The 27,107-nt window shown below is 35.2% G+C and overlaps 1 protein-coding gene and 1 pseudogene across 6 annotated transcripts in view; one reads left to right on the forward strand and one right to left on the reverse strand.

The window, feature by feature from the left end:
• The window catches only part of ZNF638 (zinc finger protein 638), a 121,970-nt gene that overhangs the window by 74,489 nt on the left and 20,374 nt on the right, over positions 1-27,107 (forward strand). For 2 of the 6 annotated variants that reach the window (XM_012750062.2, XM_012750068.2), the window contains 12 exons: positions 2,881-2,939; positions 3,170-3,222; positions 13,329-13,379; positions 16,179-16,250; positions 17,077-17,163; positions 17,432-17,500; positions 17,873-17,913; positions 19,568-19,699; positions 22,505-22,633; positions 24,224-24,265; positions 24,759-24,893; positions 26,791-26,916. In XM_012750062.2, coding sequence (XP_012605516.2) covers positions 2,881-2,939; positions 3,170-3,222; positions 13,329-13,379; positions 16,179-16,250; positions 17,077-17,163; positions 17,432-17,500; positions 17,873-17,913; positions 19,568-19,699; positions 22,505-22,633; positions 24,224-24,265; positions 24,759-24,893; positions 26,791-26,916 — 996 coding nt within the window. The remainder of the gene's footprint in view (positions 1-2,880; positions 2,940-3,169; positions 3,223-13,328; positions 13,380-16,178; positions 16,251-17,076; positions 17,164-17,431; positions 17,501-17,872; positions 17,914-19,567; positions 19,700-22,504; positions 22,634-24,223; positions 24,266-24,758; positions 24,894-26,790; positions 26,917-27,107) is intronic. The other 4 variants (XM_012750066.2, XM_012750065.2, XM_076000873.1 and 1 more) reach the window with 4 other exon arrangements.
• Positions 8,123-8,842, reverse strand: LOC105863231 (acidic leucine-rich nuclear phosphoprotein 32 family member D-like; annotated as a pseudogene).

Genomic DNA, 27,107 nt, shown 5'->3' on the forward strand with positions numbered 1-27,107 from the left:
CTGTTTATAGAAGACCTTCTCTATACCAGCACCAAAAAGATTAGATTATTTTCTTAATGTATTATTTGTGATACAATGTGTGATTAGGATTAGTAGTATTTCCAAAATGGGTAGCAAATTGGCACAACATCATTTATGCCTAATTTATCCTTTCTTGTTGATTTGAAAAGCTACCTTTATGTGTATGTATTACCCTGTATACAGAGATCTGTTTCTACCTATTCTGTTATATCAGCCTGATTATTTTTGTGGTAGTATTATGTGGTTTCAATTATTATAACTTTATAATATTTCCCTCTGTTTTTGGTAGAGTTCATTTTCTTTGTTCATTATTTACATTCATTCTGATTAATCTTGAACATTTACTCCTGAGTATTATATAGAATCAGTTTAAGTCCTCCAAAAAATTCTACTGAGATTTAGTTGATACCGTATGGAATTTGTATTAGTGTTTTTATAATACTGAGTCTTTTATCCAAAAACATGATTTCTCTCTCCGTTTATTTGGATTTCATTTCATGCCCTTTAGCAAATTTTATATTTTTTTCATAAAGTTCTTAAACATTTTGGGGGAGCTTAAGATTATTTGATATATATATTATATATGTATACATATGTAAAATATATATTTATATTGCTATTAGCAAAAGGATCTTTATTTTTTCTTGTATGTTTTCTAAATAGTTACTACTAGAGTAACTCCTCATCCTAGTTTATACCTGCTATGTGCCATTGTCCTGGTTTGGATAATGAATTAAATAGTGACCCTGGTTGTTTTTTTTTTTTTGAGACAGAGTCTTGCTTTGTTGCCTAGGCTAGAGTGAGTGCCGTGGCGTCAGCCTAGCTCACAGCAACCTCAAACTCTTGGGCTCAAGCAATCCTTCTGCCTCAGCTGCCCGAGTAGCTGGGACTACAGGCATGCGCCACCATGCCCGGCTAATTTTTTATATATATATTAGTTGGCCAATTAATTTCTTTCTATTTATAGTAGAGACGGGGTCTCGCTCTTGCTCAGACTGGTTTCGGTCCTGACCTCGAGCAATCCGCCCGCCTCGGCCTCCCAGAGAGCTAGGATTACAGGCGTGAGCCACCGCGTCCGGCCGACCCTGGTTGTTGTTATTGATTTTATCACTGAGGATTTCATTCAATTTCAACTAATAGAAAACCTCACCAATGGTTTATTAAACAAATAAGAGGTATATTTATCTCATAATAGGAATCTTCAGGGAAATGATCCAGGGCTGGTAAAGCAGATCCATGATTTCTTGAGGAATCCAGTCTGTTTTCTGCTCTACTATTTTTCCATTATAGCTTTCATCCTCAGTTGTAAGATGGTTGCTATACCTTTTGGCATCATATCTACCTTATCAGCAGAAAGGAAGGACTAAAAATCAAAAAGCAAAATGGATTTTTATTTTCTTTTATGGAAAGAATGTGTTTCCCAGCAAATTTGCCTATGATTTACCAGAATTATGAAACATGGACATTTAATTGCAGTGGATGTTAAGGGAGAAGCAAGGATTAAATGCATAATTTAAGAATTTAAACTTTATCCCAGGCTGGGTGAGGTGGCTCATACCTGTTATCCTAGCAGTCTGGGAGGCTGAGGTGGGAGGATCGTTTGAACTCAGTAGTCAAGACCAGCCTGAGCAAGAGTGAGACCCTGTCTCTACTAAAAAATAGAAAGACATTAGCTAGACAACTAAAAATATATTCAGAAAAAATTAGCCGGGCATGGTGGCACCTGCTTGTAGTCCCAGCTACTTGGGAGGCTGAGGCAGAAGGACCACTAGAGCCCAGGAGTTGAGGTTGCTGTGAGCTAGGCTGATGCCATGGCACTCTAGCCTGGGTAACAGAGTGAGACTCTGTCTCAAAAAAAATACATAAAACAGATCCACTGTCTCCATGGCCCTAAACTGCAAGTATAGTGAAGCTGGCAACTTAGGTATGCCAAAGAAAAGCCATAAAGTGCTTCCTTTGAGTGAAAAGGTTCTAAGATCTATATAATAATGTACAAGAAGATTTTTTTTTTTTTTTTTTTTTGAGGCAGAGTCTCACTTTGTTGCCCAGGCTAGATAGAGTGAGTGCCATGGCGACAGCCTAGCTCACAGCAACCTCAATCTCCTGGGCTCAAGCAATCCTCCTGTCTCAGCCTCCCGAGTAGCTGGGACTACAGGCATGCGCTACCATGCCCAGCTAATTTTATATATATAATTTTTATATATATATATATGTTAGTTGGCCGATTGATTTCTTTCTATTTTTTTTATAGTAGAGACAGGGTCTTGCTCAGGCTGGTTTTGAACTCCTAACCTTGAGCAATCCACCCACCTTGGCCTCCCAGAGTGCTAGGATTACAGGTGTGAGCCACCACGCCCGGCCCACAAGAAGATATTTTGAGAGAGTCCACATTTAGATAATTTTTTATCTAACAGTATATTGTTATAATTGTTCCAGTCTTAGTTATTGTTGTTCATCTCTTAATTGTGCCTAACCTACAAAATAAACAGATAGGCATGTATAGGAAAAACCATAGTATACATAGGGTTCAGTACTACTCATGCTTTTAGGCATCCACTTGGGGTCCTGTAATATATCCCCCATGAATAAAGGGAGACTGCTGTAGTTAATGATAAGAAAATGTAGATGAGTGGTAAGAGATGGTATGTAAAATTATGCTGTTGTATGATCACAAATTGAAGAAAATGTCTTTATTCTATCTATATAAATAGAAAAGGGTAATAAGCATTTATGCTTTATGGTAGGAAGATTTTAGATGTTTGTTGTTGGGTTCTTACCCTTTTCTGTATTTTCTAAATTGCTTTTTACAATTGGAAGAAAACTGAATTCTATTTTATTCAAAATATTTTTCCTTTATAGAACAGAGAGGTGAAGAAAAAGACTTCAGATTCAAAGAAAGTATCTGTGTCTACTTTAAAGTAAGTGATTTTATTATTTCATGTATGAAAATGAATATGCATATGAATTAAGAAATTTTAATTTTTAAAACTACATTTTAATATACTTTATCACCATAACCACAGTTTAAATGGAACATCATTCCAGCTGAATTATTTTAAACTTTTTAAGATTTAAACATTATAGTTTTAGAATTTTATAGAACTTAGAATTTCTAAGTTGCTGCTAAATTTTTTGGTCTTTTAAATAGAAAAGATGCAGATGCTTCAAAAGCTGTTGAAACTGTTACTTCAACTCCTACTGGTAAGTTGTTACTTTTAATACTCCAAATGAATGTATCTTGTCAGTTTACCAGAAACTTCTTATAAGGTCATACTAGGAAGACACCACTTACTGTGTTCTAATGGAAGGGACCCAGATTGCATTCTTTAATTGACTCCCGTATTAAGCAGGTGGTTAATATTTAGCACTGTGTAATTATGGAATCTCTTCTGGAATAAATATAATGACTGAGATAATATACATAAAATGTCTATCATAGTTCCACAATTAATAGCTGTTTTTCACATATTTAGGTTAGTTTTGCAAAATCTCCCTCCATCCCCTCCCAATATACCCACAAGATAAAACATAAAGAAAAGTATATTAAGATTGCTTATCTGGTACCCTTTGATTCTGAAAGTTAGCGGAGAGGCAAAAAGTAGGCAAAAGTGATTAACCAGAAGTAGATGTTACCACACTCATGTGCCTTTCAAAAGTCAATTCTTTATATTCAGGAAAACACTTCAGGTCTGTCTTTATTATAAATCTAGTTAAATGAATTTTACATACAATTTTAATAAACCAGGTTATCTTTTTTTCTCAGTCCAGAGAACTAGAAAGTTGAAATGAAGGAGTTGCTGTCAGAACATACATTCATGAGACTAGGAAGAATAAATTGCTTGATAGTGAAGGATAAGACAAAAAAGCTAAAATAAAGCAGATATAAAGTATATTCAAAAAGTTGTGTTTTGTATGTTCTGTTTTGGTGAGACTGGTATATAGTATGTTTTCAATTTTTATTTAAAATAGGGTGAGAGTTTAGGCTCTAAATTCTGTTAGGTGAAAATTGGATTTTGTAGAGTATCTCTTTTACACATAATATTTAGTTGGATAGAGTACAGAAGTATTCAAAGTTAGTGGAGCTACTATGGCTTCTGGAAGGCAGTACATTTTGACTAAGAGTTTAAATTAGATTATGTATGCGAACAGATAATATGTAGAGAAAGGGACAGAATATTACTTCATTTGGGGATATGACATAACAAAGGTAACAAAATTGGAGAATCACTCTATAGAAGGCCTTGAAGGGCCATGCTTGGAAGTTTTTGAACTTGACCCCATTAATAGCATTTTCCAAAATGTGTTGTGTGAAAGACTAATTCATGAAAGATGTTTTGGGTCAGATAAAGTTTGGGATATGTGTTATAGCCTTTTTCTTTTTCCTTTTAAAAAAATAATCCACAAAACACATTCATTTTTTGAAGCTCTATAGGAAAGAAACCTAGTTAGCTTTGCTTAATCCACTGTTTCCTAAGCTTGGCTAAAGTATATTCCATTTTTTTTCTGTATAAGACCTAGTAATAATTGGTACAAACTCTAGGAAATTCCTGGATGGATTTTACTAGAAGTGTGGCAATACTATTGATTATAACTGAAAAACTTAGACATGGTGTTTCCTTTGAATTTGGGAAAAACCATTACCTTACATCTTAACATTGCCAAATTTTGGCCATCAAAGAATATCTGTTGAAGGTATTCTTTAATCAGCCAATCATATGGCATTGAAACTGAGGATACTTGGGAAATTTTTTAAGTTTAAATTTTAAATTTTAGAAATATTTTTAACACAGTAAAAATAATGAGTATAGGGGAAAGTGCTTTAAGCTAAATACTTCCTCCCTTCCAATATAAATGTAGAAAGAGAAGAACCTGTAATTATGACTTGAGAGAATATCAGGTGAGAAAGATAAGGGTACACAGTATGTTTTTGATATCAGGTATGTCAGATTGAAGAGTGATATAAAGTTAATTAGGACAGTTTTAAAGATAATTTTTATTATAATAACAAATGAAAAAGGATGAGGAAGTACAGGGAAGAAGTAAAAGCATAATTTGATCATAAAGGGAAACTTTAGAACTCTTCTCCATTACTAATTAAAAAATAATAATAATTTAGAAGGCCAGGCGAGGTGGCTCACGCCTGTAATCTTAGCACTTCGGGAGGCTGAGGTGGGAGGATTGCTTAAGCCCAGGCCTTTGAGGTTTCAGTGAGCTGTGATTATGACACTGTACTCTAGCCCAGACAACAGAGTGAGGCCCAATCTCAGGAACAACAAAAAAAAGAAAAAAAGATTGTGTGTCCATGATAGGAGGTATTTTGTAGAGGCTTAGGATTTATCAGTGAACTAAATAGGCATCTCTGGTTCCAAGTAGCTTACATTTTAGCTTGCTGTGACAAGTAAACATTGAATTATAAAATAAACATTAAATAATAGTTTTTTTGAAAGTGAGAAGTGCTATGGCAAAAAGAAAAAGGAGGGCCAGGGTAAAGGTGATTCAGGATTATTTTGATTTAGAATTAGAATTTATTGTGTAAAATAAGGTAATAATGACTTGTTAAATAAAAGGGACTAGTAATATAATCTGTGACAGAAGAGAGAAAACAAGGGGAGAAAAAACCTAACATTTGAGGGTCTGCCTTGAGTTAAGCTTGAATTATGAGATTAAATGATTTACTCAAGGTTATACGGGACTTAGAATTCACACTCAAAACCGTATGATTCCAAAGCCTTTTGCATATACTATACTACCTCTCTGAATGAAAACTTGTTCCTAATCTCCTTTGATGGCTATTCTTCTTTTATCCTCCCTTAATAGTTTCCTTAAAAGTCTTCCTCTTCCATGTCATGCTTTTCTTCCTGAGTGATTTCTTTCCTTTCTGTGTCTTGAAGGACATCTTTCATACATAAATATATCCCCTCAAATTTATTCCTCTCATTTTCTTATATCATTTATCAATCACCACTAGTCATCCAGTGTAGAAACCCCTGAGTAATCCCTAACCCTGTCTTTTCCTTTCTTTTCTCCCACCTAGTTCAAACTTAAATAACATCCTTCCTCTTGTCATGCAGACAGTGGCTGATTCATATTAGTTCTTCCTTGAATCTACTTCAGCTCTCAAATTCTTTCTCCTTTGCCTCTATCATGCCCATAACTCTTTTAATTCAGACTCCATCCTCTCTCATTTGAACTTTTGAAGATAGCCTCCTGGCTGGTGTTTTTTATTCCACTCTCTGCTCCATTATTTGCACTGTTCCCTGAGGTCTCTTTAAAGTAGATCTAGTCATTCTACCTCTAGTAATCTATAGACTAAAGTCCAAAATTTCAGCTTCGCATAAATTATGCCTTGGCCCCAGATTACTTTTTCAACTTCTTGACACTCAGTTGTATATTATTTTCCAGCTATGCCATGTTATTTCATTCCTCAGTTCTTTATTTATGTTGTCCATTTGTGTGGAATTGTTGTCTAACTTCCAATTAACTTAGTAAGCAGTTACTAAGTACCTACTTGGTAGGTATAAGGCAAGGTGCTAACGATACATAATCAAGACAACTGTGGGGGGAGAGGAGGCAGTAAATTCTAGTTTATCCTGTAAGGCCCATCGGATGAAACTTCTTCCTGATGCTTTTGCTGACTCCTAGGCAGTTAGAAGCTCCCATATTTCTTCTAATAATAACTTGTACATTGAATCACGCTATTAATAATTTGTTAATAAGTGTATCTCTTTTATTTGGCTGGTTGAGGGAATATTTAATTTTATTTTTCCATCTTTTAATGTCTTGTGTAGTATAAGGGTTTATGAATGAATATTTGCAGAAAGAAGAGTATAGGGTTATTCAAGTTTATATTAACTCTGTAATTGAATCCATGGAAAAATACATATTGCACAAAATTTTCTGGGTTGTTACCCTTGATCAAATGAATTAGTTTTTGTGGCTTTCCTCTTTAAAAAAAAAAGGATTCTTTTTGTTTCGTTTTTTTCTTTTTGCCTTTTCAGTTCCCAGTGGAAAATGACTTTAAGTTTAATTATAAAAGTGATAAGTGCTAATTGTTAAAAGTTTGAATATTTCAGAACATGTTAAAGTGATCTGTACTATCCAGAGATTGCCTTTTGTTTGTTTAAGTTGATTATTTCCCCAGTAAAAGCACACTGCTCAAACAGTTCCCACATGTGAGTTCTACCAAACCTTTTAAGGAAGCAATAACTCCAGTTCTATTGCAGCTATTCTATAGCATGCAGAGAAAAGGAAAGCTTCCTTTAAAAAGGGGTATGGGGAGAGGGGAAACAAGAAAAAAACAGGCTAATACAGACATCAAACAGTGACACAGACACTACACACATACCAAAATGGCTAAAATAAGAAATAATGATAGCACCAAATGCTGGGGGGATGTAGAGAAGCTCATACATTGCTTGTGGCAATGCAAAATGGTACTGCTATGCTGGAAAAGAGTATGTTTGTTTCTTAAACATGTGCTTACATGACCTAGCACTTGCATCTTGGGCATTTATTCCAAATAAGTGAAAACTTACATTCATGTAAAAACCTGCATATGAATATTTATGGCTACTTTATTCATAATAGCCAAAAACTAGGAACAACCTAAATCTTCTTCAGTTGAGAAACAAACTGTGATATAGTCATAGCATGGAATGCTATTCAGCAATAAAATGAAACAAACTAAACAAACTGTTGATAGATGCAGTGGCTTAGATGGATTGTAGAGGAATTATGCTGAGTGAAATCAATCACAAAAATTGATATTATATAATTTTATTTATATCACATTCTTGAAATAAATGAATTATAGACATAGAGAAGAAATTAGTAGTTATCAGGAGTTGGGAGAAGGGAAGGGAAGTGACCGTTTATATAAATGTTTTTTTGGGTTTTTTTTTGGCAGTAAAAATAGTATTTTATTCCACCCCTTCCCACCCTCCCTCCCCTCGCAACCCCCAGTACACGTTTCCCCTCTCATTTCCACAGCAATGTTACAATCAGAAAATAAGTTTGGGGGGCAGGATGTGGAGCGGGGGGAGTGGATATGGGAAAAAACAGTCAAATCACAATAGGAATTTTTCAAAATAGGTTATTCAACTTAGTCATCATCTTCTCCCTCATCTTTAGGCTTTCATTTTCACTTCTGACTGCTTTCTTCTTCATCAAGATCTTCTTTGTCTTCCTTATCATCTACTTCCCCGTCATTATAACCTCCTTCATCCTCCTCCTCTCCGCTCATGTCCTCCTCTTCACTTTCCTACTCCTCATCTTCATCTTCCACTACCTGAGCATCTTCATGATACTCTTCCTCATCCTGATCCTCCTCCTTGTCGTCTAGGGCCCCCATGTAGCCCACAGCATCTGAGTCAGGGGCCTCCTTGTTGTCCCTGATGTAGCTGTGGAGATAATGTGAATTGCGGGGGGAGCTTGAACACGTTTTCTCGGTAGTCATTCAGGTTGGTTACCTTACAATTGAAAACATCTAAGCTCTTGAGGTTTTCTAACTTTTTCAGTGGCTCTGTTGTGCTGAAGTCTTTAATTTTGTTGCCACTTAAATTTAGATGTGTGAGATTCGGACACTTTTCTGCCAGTACTTTCAGGCCCCCTGAGAACCTGTTATTGCTTATTTTAAGCTTCTTAAGTTTATTTAACTTTGGTAAGTTTGTGGCTGAGGTGAGGCCTGCATTGATTGTACTTAAGAATTTCTTCAAATTCATCTGTGAGGCCTTTTATTTTGCCTTCACTTGACCAACAGTTGTCCAGGACGAGTTCTTTTACTCATCCTGTTCTGCAGCTCTAAATGAATCCGTTTGTCCATCTCTGTCTCTTGCACTCGCTCTCTGCAGAGGCTCCTGCGCCGGTGGAATTCAGTCAATAAACCCTGAACCTATGGCTGCGTGTTTTAGGACTTTAAAGGTTCAACCAGCTCTGCTCGGTTCTCCATAAATGGGTTTTAGAAGAAATCTTAAAACTATGCTGGACCCATTCATTGTCTGTGGCAAATGTTTCTTGCTCTTGCTCTTCCTCAATAAACTTCATTTCACACTTTCCTTTAAAAAATTAAGTAAAGAAAAAAACTATCCTGTATCATGACTGGTGGTAGTCAGTCACACTAAGATATGTGAATTACAAAATTTCATCGAACTAAGTACACATTGATGGTTGCATCTAAAAATAGTTACATTTAGATGTTGGTAGATTGTTCAATGTCACTTTTCTGTTCATGATATTGTACTATAGTTATGTAAAGTGTTACTATTGGGAAACTGGGTGAAGAGTATATGGAATCCCTCCCTATTACTTCTTTCAACTCCATGTGAATTCATACTTATCTCAAAATTAAAAGTTAAATTTTTAAAATACTGACAAAGCTTTCACGATAAATTATATATAGAACAATTTAACCTAGGAATATTGATGTTACATTTTAAAGTAAAATTTTAACATAATTGTCTAAGAGCACTGTAAGTGAATAATGGACTGCACAGGAAAGAGTCATTGAAAATACTAGGTCATTAAATATGAAATGTCTGATTTTGAGTCAAAAGTTTAGTTTGTTATATCTCAAACAAGAAGCAGTACAATTAATCAAAGCATGTGCCTAAACCTTCACTTGGGCCAGGCACATTGGCTCACGCCTGTAATCTTAGCAACTCTGGGAGGCCGAAGCGGGAGGATCGCTGAAGGTCAGGAGTTTGAAACTAGCGTGAGCAAGAGTGAGACCCCAGCTCTGCTAAAAATAGAAAGAAATTAATTGGCCAACTAAAAATATATAGAAAAAATTAGCTGGGCATTGTTGCACATGCCTGTAGTCCCAGCTACTCAAGAGGCTGAGGCAGAAGGATTGCTTGAGCCCAGGAGTTTTAAGTTGCTGTGAGCTAGGCTGATGCCATGGCACTCTAGCCTGGGCAACAGACTAAGACTCTGTCTCAAAAACAAACAAACAACAACAAAAAACAGTAGCTTGTTTATGGCAGCAGCAAAGAAGCCTCTAGAGCAAGTAGCGATGAAATCATGAAAGTCATTTTCCACAGCTTGTTGAGAATTGAATATTTTTCCTTGCAAGAAGTTGTCTAAAGCCTGGAAGAAGTGGTAGTCAGTTGATGCAAGGCCTGCTGAATATGGTGGATTACAAAGAGTTTCCAAGTCCGGCTTGTGTAGTTTGAGCAGTGTTGTTTGTGTGATATGTGGTCAAGCATTGTCTTGCAAGAGGATTGGCCAGTCTCTGTTGACCAATCTTGGCTCCTTAATTGCAGGCATCCTCATCATTTTGTCCAGTTGGTTGCAGTAGACATCTGCTGTAATCGGTTGATGAGGTTTCATGAAGCTGGAGTGCATAATACCAGCACTGGACCACCAAATAGACTATTAGCTTTTTTGGGTGAATATTCAGTTTTGGATTGTGTTTCAGTACTTCATCTTTATCTAACCATTGTGCTGAACACTTGCAGTTGTCAAAAGGAATCCATTTTTCATCACATGTAACAATATGGTGTATAAATGGTTCGCCTTTATGTCATAACAGCAAAGAAAGGCAAGCTTCGAGTCAGTTTCTCTTCTGACACTTTTTTAATTCATGTAGAACCCATCTATCCAGCTGCTTTACCTTGCCGATTTGTTTCAAGTGGAATAATATTGTTGGAATAGTAACGTCAAACCTTGTTGCTAATTCACATGTACATTGAGATGGATTCACTTCCACTAAAGCTTTCAGCTCATGATTATCCACCTTGGTCTAAGGTCGCCCACGTGGCTCATTTTCAAGATGAAAATCACCAAAACGCAACCATCAAAGCATTACTGTGCGTTTGTTAGCCACATCTTTCCCAAACACTTAGTTGATATTTCGAGCTGTCTGTGCTGCATTGGGTTCTGCGAAGGTACTCATATTAGAAAATAATTCAAATTTTTTACTTATCCTTGGTTTCACAAAAATTGCTCTTAAAAAAATTTTGAAAGATGATCACAAGCCAGACCATGTGTTTGGCTAGTACTAAGGGTGTACTTTCATAATAAAAATAAAACAAGAAGTGTAAAAGTGAAATGTCAGAGATACCAACTGTTAGTAGTTAAGGAAATTGGATATTTCGTCCTTAACAACCTGTTATAAAGATAGTTCAAAATGAGGAAATCCCTTAGGTTAGTTTACCATATTAAAAAGATAACATACCCTTTCCATAAATACTGAAAAGGATTTTTGGCAAAGTTCAACATCCATGTCTAGCATTCAAAACAAATTTGTTTTGAAGTAGACAGCTACTTCCTTAAATATGATAGTGTATTTGTGTATATGTTTTTATTTGTGCATACACGTACATACACAAATACATATATATTAAATCAAAAGCCAACATATGCTTAATGGTAAAACAGTAGATGCATTTTCATTATGGTTGGAAACTAAACTAGGAATGCTCATTATCATCTCTATGAGTTAACATAGATATTTTTCTTAAACTAGTAGCCACTGGCCAGTGCAGTATAAATCAAGAGGCATGAAAATTGGAAATTAGGACACATGAGTATTTGCAGATATTAGTATGACAGAAAACCCATGAGAATCAATTATAAAATGCTACTAAATATAATTAGCCATCTTATTTCTCTAAAATAATGTTCAATTGCTTTATTATATATAAAGAATATCTACATAATCTGATAAAATATTCTATATGCAATGATAAAAATGATAAGCTGTGAAAAGAAAAACAAAATACTGCTAAATGACAAGGTTTAAGTGAGAAAATGACATTTTTTGATTGCATTACCATTAAAAAATATATTTTCTTAAATTAATATGTAAATATTATCCTGGAAAAAATAAGAGTTTCTAAACTATGTAAGCTAATTCTAAGTTTATATATTCAAAATTAACATAGAAGAAAGAATAGGCTGGGCGCGGTGGCTCACGCCTGTAATCCTAGCACTCTGGGAGGCCGAGGCGGGCGGATTGCTCGAGGTTGAGAGTTCGAAACCAGCCTGAGCGAGACCCTGTCTCTACTAAAAATAGAAAGAAATTAATTGACCAACTAATATATAGAGAAAAAATTAGCTGGGCATGGTGGTGCATGCCTGTAGTCCCAGCTACTCGGGAGGCTGAGGCAGGAGGATTGCTTGAGCCCAGGAGTTTGAGGTTGCTGTGAGCTAGGCTGACGCCATGGCAACTCACTCTAGCCTGGGCAACAAAGTGAGACTCTGTCTCTAAAAAAAAAAAGTAAAGCACTTATGTAAAAATAAATTGTAGTTGGATCAACGATTTAATGGGATACATGAGATGGTAATAGTATTTTTTAAATGTAGAGAATTTTTTTTAATTAATTTATTTTTGAGACAGAGTCTCACTTTGTTGCCCAGGCTAGAATGAGTGCCGTGGCATCAGCCTAGCTCACAGCAACCTCAATCTCCTGGGCTCAAGTGATCCTCCTGCCTCAGCCACCCGAGTTAGCTGGGACTACAGGCATGCGCCACCATGCCCGGCTAATTTTTTCTCTATGTATATTAGTTGGCCAATTAGTTTCTTTCTATTTATAGTGGATATGGGGTCTCGCTCTTGCTTAGGCTTGTTTTGAACTCCTGACCTCTAGCAATCTGCCCGCCTTGGCCTCCCAGAGTACTTGGATTACAGGCGTGAGCCACTGTGTCCAGCCGAGAATTTATTTTTTTAATTATAGGATGAGGATTCCTTCCCCATTAGGAAAAAAATCTGACTGCATAAAAAGTATTTTTATATGAGTATTTTGCATAACTTTTAAAAAAATTATTAACCTATGTGATATGGACTAATTTTCTTAACATGTAAAGAGCTTTAATAAATAACAAAAGCTTCAACAACCCAAAAGATAAATTGGAAAATAGTATAAATAGGCAGATAACAGAGAAATAGAGATTATCTTTAAACATAGAAAGATTGATACGACTTTACTTAAAGAAACAAAAATGTGATCATACCAATTTCCATCTCACATTGATAATTTCTCTTACCAAGTTAGGCTTTTAACTATGCTTGTGTGGAAATGGGGAAGCCCCACTGTCATGTACTATTGATAGGATAATCAATTGGTACATTCTTTTCTGTTGGACAGTTTAATGTTAATTATTAAAATTTATATCTGTGTCCCTTTAGACACCTCAAGTCCATGACTAAGCATTTGTTTGCCCCAGTAATAATTGCATAGACATATAAAGATGAGTATAGGAATGTTTCTTGCAGGGTTCTTTGAAAATTATTGCTAGGTTAGCTCTTAAGTAAATCTAAGCGTTATTATTTATAATGTAATATTGAAATATTTTTCTTATTGTTTTAGCCAAAACTGGACAAGCCAAGACATCTACAGCCAAAGTAAACAAATCTGCAGGTATGGTTTTGATTAGGATTTTTAGACATATAAATTAAGTTTAAGTTATTTAAGAAGTGTATGGCAGTAGTCTTGGATTTCTTGTGACATAGTCTGTAATGAATACATACTAATCTTTGAGATTAATAGTCGTCTAGCAGTTTTGAGAAATGAGATTTAGTAGCTTATGATCTTATAGTAAGTATCTAAATAAGATTAATTTAACTCAAGAAAGTATTTCTCATGATAAATATCAGATACATTTCTCTCCTTTTTTATTGAGGTCTTCTCTCTGTTTACTTTCTTTTTACAAAATAGTCCAGATAACAGACATGTTCGCATAGCAGTTGTTGTGGACTCTAGTGGGTTTTTAAGTAATTATTTTCTTTCACTTTCCCCTGACATAGTCCTCCTTTCTATTTTTCCTACCATTTCTGCTAAATGCTGGTTAATTCACAGTCATCTTTTTAAATGGATAGGGATCAATCTTTTAAATTGTCTTCCCTATAACGTTACAAAGGAAAGAAAGCAGCCTTGATCTGGCAAATACCATCATTAGTGGCAGATCCGGAATTTTCATACAGTAGTTTCATAGAAGTTGTCAGTTGTCTGAGGGGTCATGGGTGGCTAGAAAACTTGTTTTGAGGCTACGTTTCTTTAGCAAACATTTTGATACTGCTTTGATAGTGTGTGTGTGTGTATAGGAGCCAGAGGAAATTTGGTTCACTGGATTCTAAAGCTGTTAGCCACACCTTTTACTGTTTGAAATTAATGGTGGTTGTTAAGTTTTTTTTTTTGAGACAGAGTCTAACTTTGTTGCCCCAGCTAGACCATGGTGTCAGCCTAGCTCACAGCAACCTCAAACTCCTGGCTCAAGCAATCCTCCTTCCTCAGCCTCCTGAGTAGCTGGGACTACAGGCATGCACCACCATGCCCAGCTAATTTCTTTCTATTTTTAGTGGAGATGGATCTCGCTCTTGCTCAGGCTGGTCTCTAACTCCTGAACTCAAGTGATCCTCCTGCCTTGGCCTCCCATAGAGCTAGGATTATAGGCGTGAGCCACCTCACCCGATCTATTAAGTTCTTATATACCCAGACAGAAGTAGTAAAATGAATTGACTTGTGATAATAACTTAGGGATTCTGAAAGAAATACCTTAAGGCCTCGCTGAACATCAGTTTATTGCAGTGTGGCAAAACTTACGAATGGCTGAGAATTAAGTAGTTTGGTGACAAGCTATGAGGATTGGTATTGCTCTTTTTAAACTAAGATTATGGTCTGTCTTGAATATGAAGGGTGGATTTTGTAAACTCTTTTGGTTGTTTTTTTTCAGTGATTCTTGGGGTTTTTTGGTATTGTTTAATTTCCAAAGTGTAATTATATTCTCAGAAATTTCCTGTTAGGAAGTTGTGGCAGTCACCACCCTTATTTGCATATGGGGAAATGTGCATAGAAATCAGTTAATGCCCCTAGGCTTTTTGACTTAACTTGGAATTCAACTTAAGTTCTTTTGCCTTAGTTGCTTACATTTTAATTTTCAGAGCTGAATCTCATGTTACTATCTGAACCGAAAGGATTTTGACTGTCTTCTGGTGATCTTTTCTGCAACACTTTGTTGATCATAATCTTTATAAATAGCATCATCTTGGAAAAACAAAGCAATAGTAATAAATGTGTAGATACAAAGAATGGTCAGGGCAATTTAAGTAGTCCTGTGTAATTAGGAACAGATCAAAGCAATCTTTATGTGACCTGACCATGATATAGGTGTTCTTGAATGCTTTTCAGGCAATGGGGAGCCAAGGAAGCATGGGTTGGGAGGCTCTAGATTTAACTGCATTTGGAAGTGTTGATAGCATGGGATTGTTTTTACGTCTTTGTAATTAGTTTTGCTTCTATTTGATGTGCACATTTAGAGATTTATTTAACTTGCTTGAATGCTGTTTTAAGTATAGGTTGAATATGCCTTATTCAAAATGCTTGGGACCAGAGTGTTTTGGATTTCATATTTTTTTAGATTTTGGAATATTTGCATATACATAATGAGATGCTTGAACTCTAAATGAGAAATTCATTTATTTTTTATATACACCTTATACACATAGCCTGAAGGTAATTTTATGATTTTTTTTTTTTTGAGACAGAGTCTCGCATGTTGACCAGGCTAGAGTGAGTGCCGTGGCGTCAGCCTAGCTCACAGCAACCTCAAACTCCTGGGCTCAAGCAATCCTTCTGCCTCAGCCTCCTGAGTAGCTGGGACTACAGGCATGCACCACCATGCCCGGCTAATTTTCTATATATATTAGTTGGCCAATTAATTTCTTTCTATTTATAGTAGAGACAGGGTCTCGCTCTTGCTCAGGCTGGTTTCGAACTCCTGACCTCGAGCAATCCACCCGCCTCAGCCTCCCAGAGTGCTAGGATTATAGGCGTGAGCCACCGCGGCTGATATTTTAAATAATTTTGTACATGAAACAAACGTTGTGTTAAGTACTTACATGTAGAATTTTCCATTTGTGACGTCATGTAGGGGCTTAAAAAGTTTAAGATTTGGGAGCATTTTGAATTTCAGGTTTTGGATTAGGGATTTTTGGCCTGTACCCCAACAGGAAGGTGAATTATTTCAGTGATATTTTTATTCCTATAGAAATTAACCATCATTGCTAGGTTTAGAAAATGGCCTGTTCCCCCAAAGATGATAGCAATTTATATTTTGAATAAAATACAGTCTGTTGGTCTTATGTTCTTTCTCTGTGAGGTTTTGAGGATTGTTGGTACTAGTTAAATAAACCAGTTTTGACTGCAGCTTTTCCCATCTAGGGAAATCAGCGAGTTCTGTAAAATCTGTGGTAACCATAGCTGCTAAAGGTAATAAAGCTTCAATCAAAACAGGTAAGACTACTGGGGTGGAGAGATTTTAAGTTTATTCTTAATGCTGCCTTAAACAATATAATAAAAATAGCATCAAAAGCAATTCATAATTTTTAGCATTTAATAACATTTTGAAGAGTTTGGTATTTAAAGAGTTTGATATTTAAAACCTGATCCATATAAGAATTTTATTTGTTGGTACTGTGTCATTGCAGATACATTTTTGTGCACGTGTATAATCACAGCCATATAATATAATTATACAGTTATTTAACCATACATTTGACAGCTTTATAATCATAGGGCTACTCTTGTCATTTCTCTCCTATAAATGGTTTATTCTTTGTTTCTCTCTTTTTTTTAGAGCTGTCACTTTATGTTACCTTCCCCAGCTTGTACAGTTCCTTTGATGTTTGTTACTTTTTAAAAGATTACTTCTTTCCATGTTAGAACAATGCATTTTCTTCATAAAGAAATGGAACACTATTTGAAATAAATGTAGCATTTTGAAGTTAACATGATATTTTTAGTATTATCTTTTCAGATAGACTAATTTTAAAAAACCCTTTACAGAAATTATAAATTATTATTTTGTGTTATCATGATGTGCTTCTGCCACATAAGTGTTACACTTGTGGCTCCTTAAGGCCAACACCAGAAAATTGTATCTCAGCTTAAATTTGCTTTTAATCTCATTGGTAAACATTGAAAATAAATAGAAAAATGAATGTGTGGAAAAGAATTGCTCTTATACTAAAGTCAAACTAATTTACTAACACATTAGTATGAAACATGTTAAATGCTTGAACAGACTCTTAGAATAATGGTTCAATTCTACTTTTAAAAGTAAAATCTGTTGGAAAGAAGTCTCTAGAAGCTAAAAAGACTGGGAATGTCAAAAACAAAGACTCCAGTAAACCTGTGACTGTACCAGGTAAGCTTGAAATCCTGTCATTCAGTGCTTTATTTTCTTTAGATCCTCTTGGAGTACATTAAAGGTATATTTTGAAATTTTGCTTAAAGATCCTCAGAGGGGTTATTGTGTTTTGCTTCTCAAAGAGAAATTTGTATGAGATTTGACTTAAGTCAGGCTAAGGAGACTTGAAATGACAAAAATAAACTAGCTTAAGTTCCTGTTTAGATTTGTTAGTTGCATTATATTAGTGTTTTATTAGACTATTAAAGCAGACTATTTCATGCAGAAGACTCTGAAATAAAGACCAGTATGGAAGTCAAAGCCCCTGAAAACTGTGCAAAAGATACTATTTCAGGTAGGTCAATAGAAATTTTATATTGTTCCTTCATGTTTAAGGTAGAAGGAGAATTAAAATTTTAGGAAAAGAGGTACTTAATTTTGTACCTCACACACATACATATTTATTTTAATACCATTGTCTCACCTGAGTGAAATTAAGAATATTATTCATGTGTTCACCCCATCTCTTGATTATTCTAAAATTTTGCTCTCAGAATAAAACTACATGTATTATTTAAAAGCTAACATCACTTTCATAGCTATTTCCTACTAATTCTCTAGTCTCTTGTCAGTTGTATACATTTTCATGTAGCTACTGTTTATTGTGGAATAAAGTGGGATATTGATGAATAAATATGTGCATGATTTTATTTTATTTTGTATTTAGAAGCTGCTTTGGAGGCTACAGAAAATGAACCAGTAAGTGAGGTCAGTTTTTATGTTTTATTTCTTAAAAGCTTAAGAAATTTTGTCAAAAATTTGTTTTTGTTTTTTAATAAACTCTGATACAAAACTTATAGTACTTGGCATGGTGAAAAGTCCCAGTCTTTTTAAACATGATTTCAGTTGAAAAACCTTGAGTTGCAGAGTACGTCAACAAAAATTTAGGAACAGATTATCAATAAAGGTATGTGTTTTTGAAGATTACTTTTCACTGAGAACATCATGTTATGGGTTTTTGGTAGACAACAGTTTGTCAAATTAGAATCAATAGAATTTTTTGATATCTTTTTTCCCCTTGGGAGGCAAGTAGAGGAGATATGTTAAAATTTAGAATACGGGTTGTTCTTTGAATTTTTGGAGTGGCGAGTGGAGTTTGCAGTTTTATTTGAAGGACATAAAGTTCACGTAATGTAATATTTTCTTACATTTATATCTGTTACTTGAATATATTAAAACCTTAATTTAGATTTTACTGATTTAGATTTAAAGCTCATTTAGGTACTAAGCGTACATTTATTTCTGTCTAGTATATCCATTCTTCAAATAGTAATATGTCTTTATTTTTAGGAAAAGTATTTTAAAGCACCAATTGAGTATGTTAGATTCACATAAACCACTTTAGAAGGAACCATGTATGAACATATTTGACGTGCTAGTTTAAATCACTTTCAAGTAGTTTATGAAAATTATAACTTTCAACATTATTTTTTCTTTTACAAAAGTCAAAAATTGCTAAGTTTGCCATACCACATCTTTAGGAATGTCTTCAGCATACACAAAAGGGAAAATAGGCATTTGATGAGAGAGTTATCTTGAAGAATAAAAGAGATCAGAGAGAAGGGGTGGCAGAAAACAAAGCACTTACTGGTATTGGGGATGGGGTTGTGGGCTAAGGATCCTTTAGGAGCTTTTTATATTGCCTAAAAGTGGTTATCTTATCCAGGAAGATAAAAGGATACACACTGATTTGGAACTTAGGGATGTTAGCCTCCCAAGACACAGAAATGGCAAGAGAACATTAATGAAAGGAGTTAGAGACAAGTGAACTTGTGTTTCAAAACAATGGATGAGGCAGGGCGTGGTTACTCATGCCTGTCATCCTAGCACTTTGGGAGGCTGAGGCAGGAGGATAGCTTGAGGCCAGGGTTTTGAGAATAGCCTGAGCAAGGGTGAGACACCGTCTCTACAAAAGTAGAAAATTTAGTTGGGCATGGTAGTAGTGCATCTGTAGTCCCAGCTACAAGGGAGGCTGAGGCAGGAGGATTGTTCCAGCCCAGGAGTTTGAGGGTGTTGTGAGCTATAATGATGGCACTCACTGCACTTGTAGCCTGGGTGACAGAGCAAGACCCTACCTCAAACAAACAGGGTGATAAGAAGACCAATAGACCTGGATTAGATGATAGATGGTACAAATGCAATTATTCTGTGCACTTCACAAGTATAGATTTGCAAACTTTCTTTGGTTTCATTTTTTTATTTGAGGTTCAGACCAGTCTTCTTAGTTTATCAGTATCAGACTTTCCTTAGTATTAAATGCAATTTAAGTATTAACATAACATATGATGTGCAGTATAAACTTAAGTAAATTCAAAAGCAGTTAAAGAAATTTTAATGTCAGTTTTTTAAATTTGTTTTGAAGGAAACAGAGGAAATGTGCGTGGTACTTATTTCTAATTTGCCTAATAAAGGATATTCTATAGAAGAAGTTTATAATTTAGCAAAGCCATTTGGTGCTTTAAAAGATATTTTGATTTTATCATCTCATAAAAAGGTAAGAGTTGATAATAGCTGTTTATATTTTCTGCAAGCACAATTTGAAAAATATTAAATTCACAAAACTAGAAATAAAAGTTTTAAAAGCAGCATCTCAAAGTAATTAAACTGTTTTAAGGGATTTTTAAAATATAAAACAGATATCCTTTAGTATTCAAATCAGGCATAGTTTTAATGATGGGGAGGGATGTCTTAACTAATGTGTCAGAAGTTTTACTCAAAATTGTAGTTTAATAGAAAATACTGGCTGGGTGCAGTGGCTCAAGCCTGTAATCCCAGCACCTTGAGTGGCCAAGGCGGGAGAATCACAGATGGCTTTAGGCCAGGAGTTCAAGAACAGCCTGGGCAACATATCAAGACTCCATCTCTACAAAAAATTTAAAAATCAGCCAGGCATGGCTGTGGGTACCTGTAGTGTCAGCTACTCAGGAAGCTGAGGCAGGAGAATCACTTGAGCCCAGGAGTTTCAGGTTGCAGTGAACTTTGATGATATCACTGCCCTATAGCCTGGGTGACAGCAGAAGACTCTCTCTCAAAAAAAGAAAATGTTTTGCATCATTAATATATTTAATAAAGATCTTTGACTTAAGATTTTATAGATCACTCTTTTACTAGTATTTCTTATTCCTTCTGCTCTTTTACTAGTGATTCTCAAATGGGAAGTAATTATTTTCAGAGTAATGATTACGTCATCACTACTTAGAACAATCTAGGTTTATCTGTATGTTCTAAGTTTTCTATAAGGATGTGATAAGTATGTATTTTGTAAGTTTAAAACAGCAAATTAAAACTTATTGTTAATAATAAGCAACTTGTGGAAAGTATCTCATAGGAGATAAGATTTCAGGAAGGAGTTTAAGTAATGGAAATGACACCATAAGAATGGTGAGAGTAATGTTCTTATGATAGAAAGGAGTCAGCAATCACTAGAGATCTTTGGGAGTAGAGTAGTAAATATGTTTGGTAATTGGAGCCAGTGTACTTGGGAAAACAGGACAGTGAGTACAAGTGAGTTATGTGTAGCTTGACATGTTGAAAGTAGATTGTTTGAATGGTTGCACAGCTCTGTAAATATACTAAAAATCATTGCATTGCAGTCTTTTAAACATGGTATGACATGATATCACAGCAATATTTCAATAAAGCTGTATTTTTAAAAGTAGATTATTTGTAATGTTTTAAGACAAGAATAAAAAATGCATTTTTTAATATGAGTTATTTTATGTGACAATACATTTAAATAGGGGACATTTAGGATATTTAGAAATAGTTCAAATTAATACAAGTATCAAGTCTAGACTCAAAAAAACCTAGATTATTATCTGCCCAGTTTTGATTAGAGAAGAATTATTAAATATTTGGAGATTTAATACTTTTCTAGATATTATAAGGAAAAATGTTAGATTCCATTATATAAATGAACATTTGTGAAAATAAAATTAACATAAAGCAAATGGAAATTAAATTAAAAAATATTGTGTAAAATGGGAATAGGATTCACATCCACATTATACTACAACGTATTAAAAGTTTGATAAATTGACAACATAGAGATAATTCGTTTAAAAGTAGACTTACAACTATAAACAAACTTTGGTTTCTACCTCGTTAGTTATCAAATATATGGCAGAAAGCTTAACCTCTTTACTTACCCAGGCATGAAAATTAAAACCAAAATATACGGAGCTATAGTCTGTTTTTTTGGGTTTGGTTTTTTTTGTTTTTTTTGTTTTTTTGTTTTTTTTGTTTTTTTTGAGACAGAGTCTCACTCTGTTGCCCAGGTTAGAGTACCGTGGCATCAGCCTAGCTCACAGCAACCTCAAACTCCTGGGCTCAAGTGATCCTTCTGCCTCAGCCTCCCGAGTAGCTGGGACTACATGTGTACGCCACCATGCCCGGCTTATTTTTTCTATATATTTTCAGTTGTCCAGCTAATTTCTTTCTATTTTTAGTAGACACAGTGTTTCGCTCTTGCTCAGGCTGGTCTCGAACACCTGAGCTTAAACGATCCACCCACCTGGCCTCCCAGAGTGCTAGGATTACAGGTGTGAGCCCCTGCTCCCAGCCCAGAGCTTAATTTAATACCTATGAAAATAAAAAATAACTTGACAGTCATTACCAGTTCATATTTCTCATATTTTATCAATCATTTTATTTATTTACTCAAGAACTATCCATTAATTAATATGCATTAGAGGCTAGGCATGGTGGCTCACACCTGTAATCCTAGCACATTGGGAGGCCAAGGGGAAGATCATGAGGCCGGAAGTTGGAGACCAGCCTGTGCAATATAGGGAGACCCCATTTCTATAAAACATTAAACAATTAGTTGAGTGTGGTGGCATATGCCTGTAGTCCTACCTACTTGGGAAGCCAAAGAAGGAGGATTGCTTGAGCTGAGGTGTTTGAGGTAGTAGTGAACTGTGATGGTGCCACTGTACCCTAGCCTGAATAAGACCCTGTCTCAAAAAAATTCATTACAAATATAATGTCCACTACATGCTAGGTACTAAGGATACGGTGGTGAATAAGATGAAACTTAGTGTCCGTTTTTAGAAAGTCCCTTGTTTCTGTCTTTGGTATTGCCTTATTAATTCAGTTATTCATTGTTTCTTGCTTATGGTTGTACTATTCTTAGTCTGTGGGCCTCAACTTTCTGAGGACGACATTTTTTGTCTTAAAAATACTAAATTTGTTCAATTAATTTGACTGAAGTAGTTTACTATAGTTGTAAGTCTCTTTTCAAGAAAAAATAATTTAAATAAGATTTATCTTTTTCATTTTATGATTTCTATTTTAAAAGGCATATATAGAAATAAACAGAAAATCTGCAGATTCTATGATAAACTTTTATACCTGCTTCCCAATATTGATGGATGGAAATGAACTCTCAATAAGTATGGCTCCTGAAAATGTGAATATAAAAGATGAGGTAAATCATAGACTTATCACAAATTTTACTATATCTTATTTAATTTTTTATCAGAATTGTTGTAGTCTGTTATGTTTTCTAGTTTTCTTCTTTGGATCACATTTTTCTGTCAGACACTAAGAATTTTTTTTTTTTGTCCCTCCAACAATTGTCCATCCCATGTTTGAGAATTCATAGCGAGGGAATCCTTTTCCTCTTGTGTGTTGGGATGAAAGAAAGATTGAATACTGTCTGAAAGTAGGCTTCTCCTCTCTGTTATTGTCTCACTTTTGTTATTGTCTGCCATTATCTGTCATCCAAACTGGATTATCTTTAATTTTTTCTCATTTCTCACATTTGGTTCCTCTCTAGGTCTTTGTATATGCTAACTTTGTGGAGCTTGTTCCCTCTTTCTTATCTCATCCACCATTTCTTTTATCTCTTAGAGACTCTTACTGGAGCATCAGAGTAGTTCTTTGTACCATCTACTTTCAGTTTTGTCTTGTTGAAGTCCTTTCTCCACAAATCCATGAAGCTGACATTAAATGCGGATCTATTCAAATTCAACTTTATCTGATAATAAAAACCATTCAGTGTCTTTGTGTGGCTTATAAATGTTTACTACCAATGACTAAGAGGCATGAATTTGACAAAGCCTTTCACTGAGAATCACTGAAATCTGATACAATTGGTAACATGGTTTTATACTTGTCAGTAGTGTCAAGGGAAAAAAATATTTATTAGGAACCATAGTTCCATGAAGTAAAACCCAAGTTTGTTTCTTGCACACAAATTCTTCCATTAGTTATCTTCTTTTAGCTTTGACATTCCTGTTTCATGCCACTCTTGGCTTCTTTATAATTCAACAGCACCAAATCACTATGTAGTTACACACTGTGCCGTTTGTTACTTGTCTGCATCTCTGTTCTTCCTCATGCTTTACTTTGCTTAGTTAATTTTTCTTTTATAATTTGAATTCTTTTAAATTTCTTATATGTGAATTTGAGTGTCTTCCCTAAATGCCACTGCCTTATTAGTCTTTAATGTTCTTAAGGGAATAGGAAGAATTAAGTTGTACGGGCAGGGTGGGGCATCAATAACTTGTTTAGGGCCAGGCACGGTGGCTCACCCCTGTAATCCTAGTACTCTGGGAGGCCGAGGCGGGAGGCGGGCGGATTGCTCAAGGTCAGGAGTTGAAAACAAGCCTGAGCAAGAGCGAGACCCTGTCTCTACTATAAATAGAAATTAATTGGCCAACTAATGTATATAGAAAAAATTAGCCGGGCATGGTGGCGCATGCCTGTAGTCCCAGCTACTCGGGAGGCTGATGCAGCAGGATTGCTTGAGCCCAGGAGTTTGAGGTTGCTGTGAGCTAGGTTGATGCCACGGCACTCACTCTAGCTTGGGCAACAAAGCAAGACTCTGTCTCAAAAAATAATAATAATAACTTGTTTAGGAGAGGGGAAAGATTTTTGGAAGGAACAGAATTTTTGCTGTCTTTTTCCTCTTTTTATGAAATACTATGTAATGCATATTCATAGAGGTTATGCTAAGTAAGTATATGAATGAGAAAGAGCTTATACTTTCAACTTATCTATTTTGGCTTTTTAGGAAGCTATATTTACAACTTTGATTAAAGAAAATGACCCAGAGGTGAGTTTTGCATTTAAATCCTTTTTGCATGCTTATTTAATTGATAGAAACATTGATTATTTTATTTGCTTAGCTTTTAGCAATTAAAGAAAACCTTAGTACTAATGTTAAGGTAGTGAGGTGGGTGGAGATGTTAGATTGGTCTTCTTGGTAAAAATAATAAAGGATATGGTCGTCTCCGGTGTGAAAAATTTTTCCAGACATTGGGGTGCATATTAAGTGGCCCTACAGGTCAATGCTCTGTCTGAGGATGTTTTGGGTAAACATATTGATAGTAGAAATATTACACCTCTCAGTATATCATTTTACTGATTACTCATATCTAAAATTAAGATCTCATCATCTTCACCCTTTTTCTTACTCTCAGAGAGAGGATATCATCTGGCTTTTGTAATTTTAAACTACTGTTAATCTGCTCTTTACAGTTTGATGCTTCAGTTGTGGGCTTTTTCCTCCCTCCCCTCCCCCCATGTCATCTCAAAAAAAACTACAGGCAAATACGGATAAAATTTACAATCGGTTTGTACATCTTGATAACATACCTGAAGATGGACTTCAGTGTGTACTTTGTGTTGGACTTCAGTTTGGAAAAGTGGATCACCATGTATTCTTGAATAATAAAAACAAGGTAACAAGTTTCCATCTAATTTAGCTGTATGTTCTATAGAGAATATATAACTAAGCGCTATATGCTCATGGTCTGTAACTGTTAATTCAGCTCTGAACTGGAGCACCTACAAACATTATTTAGCCACTTAGCAGAATTGTGATAGACCAGGGTAGTTTATCCTGGACTGTGACAGGAGAGATTATGTCACTCTGTCTTCAGAACAACAAGTTTCTAGGAGAAATAAAATTTTCGCAATAGAGAAAGGTATTATAGTACAAAATTATTGGGAAATTTAGACCTCAGTCCATTTGGCTCCAGCCTTAATTACCTTTGTGACCTTGGCTAACTTGGTTTACACTTACCTCTAAAATGAAAAGGGTGTTACCAGACCCTTTTAGCCATAAAATACATAGAATTAGGTCTGTTTGTTTATTTACATAGAAGAAAGTATGTAGATAATCATTCCTTACTTTAAAGGAACCAAAAATTGTTTGTTTATTTTCATGTAGTATGCCTTCTGTATTTAATATGTTATTGAGCTATATGTTCATTAAAATTCGATTTTTTTTTTTTTTTTGAGACAGAGTCTCGCTTGTTGCCCAGGCTAGAGTGAGTGCCGTGGTGTCAGCCTAGCTCACAGCAACCTCAAACTCCTGGGCTCAAGCAATCCTACTGCCTCAGCCTCCCGAGTAGCTGGGACTACAGGCACGCGCCACCATGCCCGGCTAATTTTATATATATATATTAGTTGGCCAATTAATTTCTTTCTATTTTTATAGTAGAGACAGGGTCTCGCTCAGGCTGGTTTTGAACTCCTGACCTTGAGCAATCCGCCCCCCTCGGCCTCCCAGAGTGCTAGGATTAGAAGCGTGAGCCACCACGCCCGGCCTAAAATTCGATTTTGATAAGCTGTATATTGCCTAGAAAGGCGGGATTTCATATCAAAGTTGACAATATTTACTTCGTAAAAAGTATATAATTGACCAACAACTAAATATTAATTTCTTCGATATATTTCTAACTGATAAATAGAGCATGTTTGGTACTTTAGAAATAGTGTGACATAGGATGGAAGATGGAGCACAGATGGCATATAGGAATTTTAAACCTTTGCTTTATCCTCTATTTTAACAAATACCTACCATCCTCTTCAATTTTGCCTTGCCTTTGCCACATCTGAGGATTGTTTTCTCATGTTTACTTTGAAATAAGGATTAACCTTAACCTTTGTAATTGCATATGCAAAGCCTAAAAGAAAAGTATATTCAAACTTTTTAAAAATTAAAAAAAATTTATTGTGGTGAAATATACAAATTTTATTATTTATAAAAATAAACTTACCATTTTAACCATGTTTAAGTGTCAGTTCAGTGACATTAAACACAATGACATTGTGCAACTATTACCACCATCCATTCCCATAACTTTTTTTTTCTCAATTGAAGGGTCTTATCCGTTAACAATAACTCCCGATTTCCCCTTCCCCCTGTCACAGCACTTGTCAACCACCATTATTCTATTTTTATTAATTCAGCTACTATCTAGATACCTCATACACAGGGAATTGTATTTGCCTTTTTATGACTGGCTTATTTTGCTTAGCATAATGTCTTCTAGGTTTACCCATGTTGTAACATGTGTCAGCGTTTTTTTTCTTTTTAAGGCTGAATAATACAGTATTGTATGCATATACCACATTTTATATATACACTTATCTGTTGATGGACTTTTGGGTTGCTTCCACTGTTTGGCTATTATAAATAATGGTCCTGTGAACAAGGGTGTAAATATATGTTCGAGCCTCTGCTTTCAGTCCTTTTGGTCATATATTGAAATGTGGAATTGCTGGATTATATAGTATTTCTACTTTTAATTTTTTTTAAGAACTACTTATAATTTTTTATCTTCTCCAAAGGCGATTCTTCAGTTAGATAGTCCTGAATCTGCTCAGTCCATGTACAGCTTTCTGAAACAAAATCCACAGAACATAGGTGACCATGTATTGACCTGCATGTTATCTCCAAAGATAGACTCATTAAAGGTAAGATTTTTTTGTGTGTCAGTTTTTTTGCTTTTAGGAAATGAAGGTAACATAAAGGTCATTCTCCAAAGCTCAGAAGATGTACTCTGAAGGTAATTTCAATAATTAATCTCAGGCAATAGTCAAACTGGTTCTGTGTTTAGATAGTCTTTCTTTTTAAAGTTTGTTGTACAATCACTGTTGCAATATTC

Source organism: Microcebus murinus, chromosome 3 (genome assembly GCF_040939455.1).
Source record: "Microcebus murinus isolate Inina chromosome 3, M.murinus_Inina_mat1.0, whole genome shotgun sequence".
Classification (NCBI taxonomy): Eukaryota; Metazoa; Chordata; class Mammalia; order Primates; family Cheirogaleidae; genus Microcebus; species Microcebus murinus.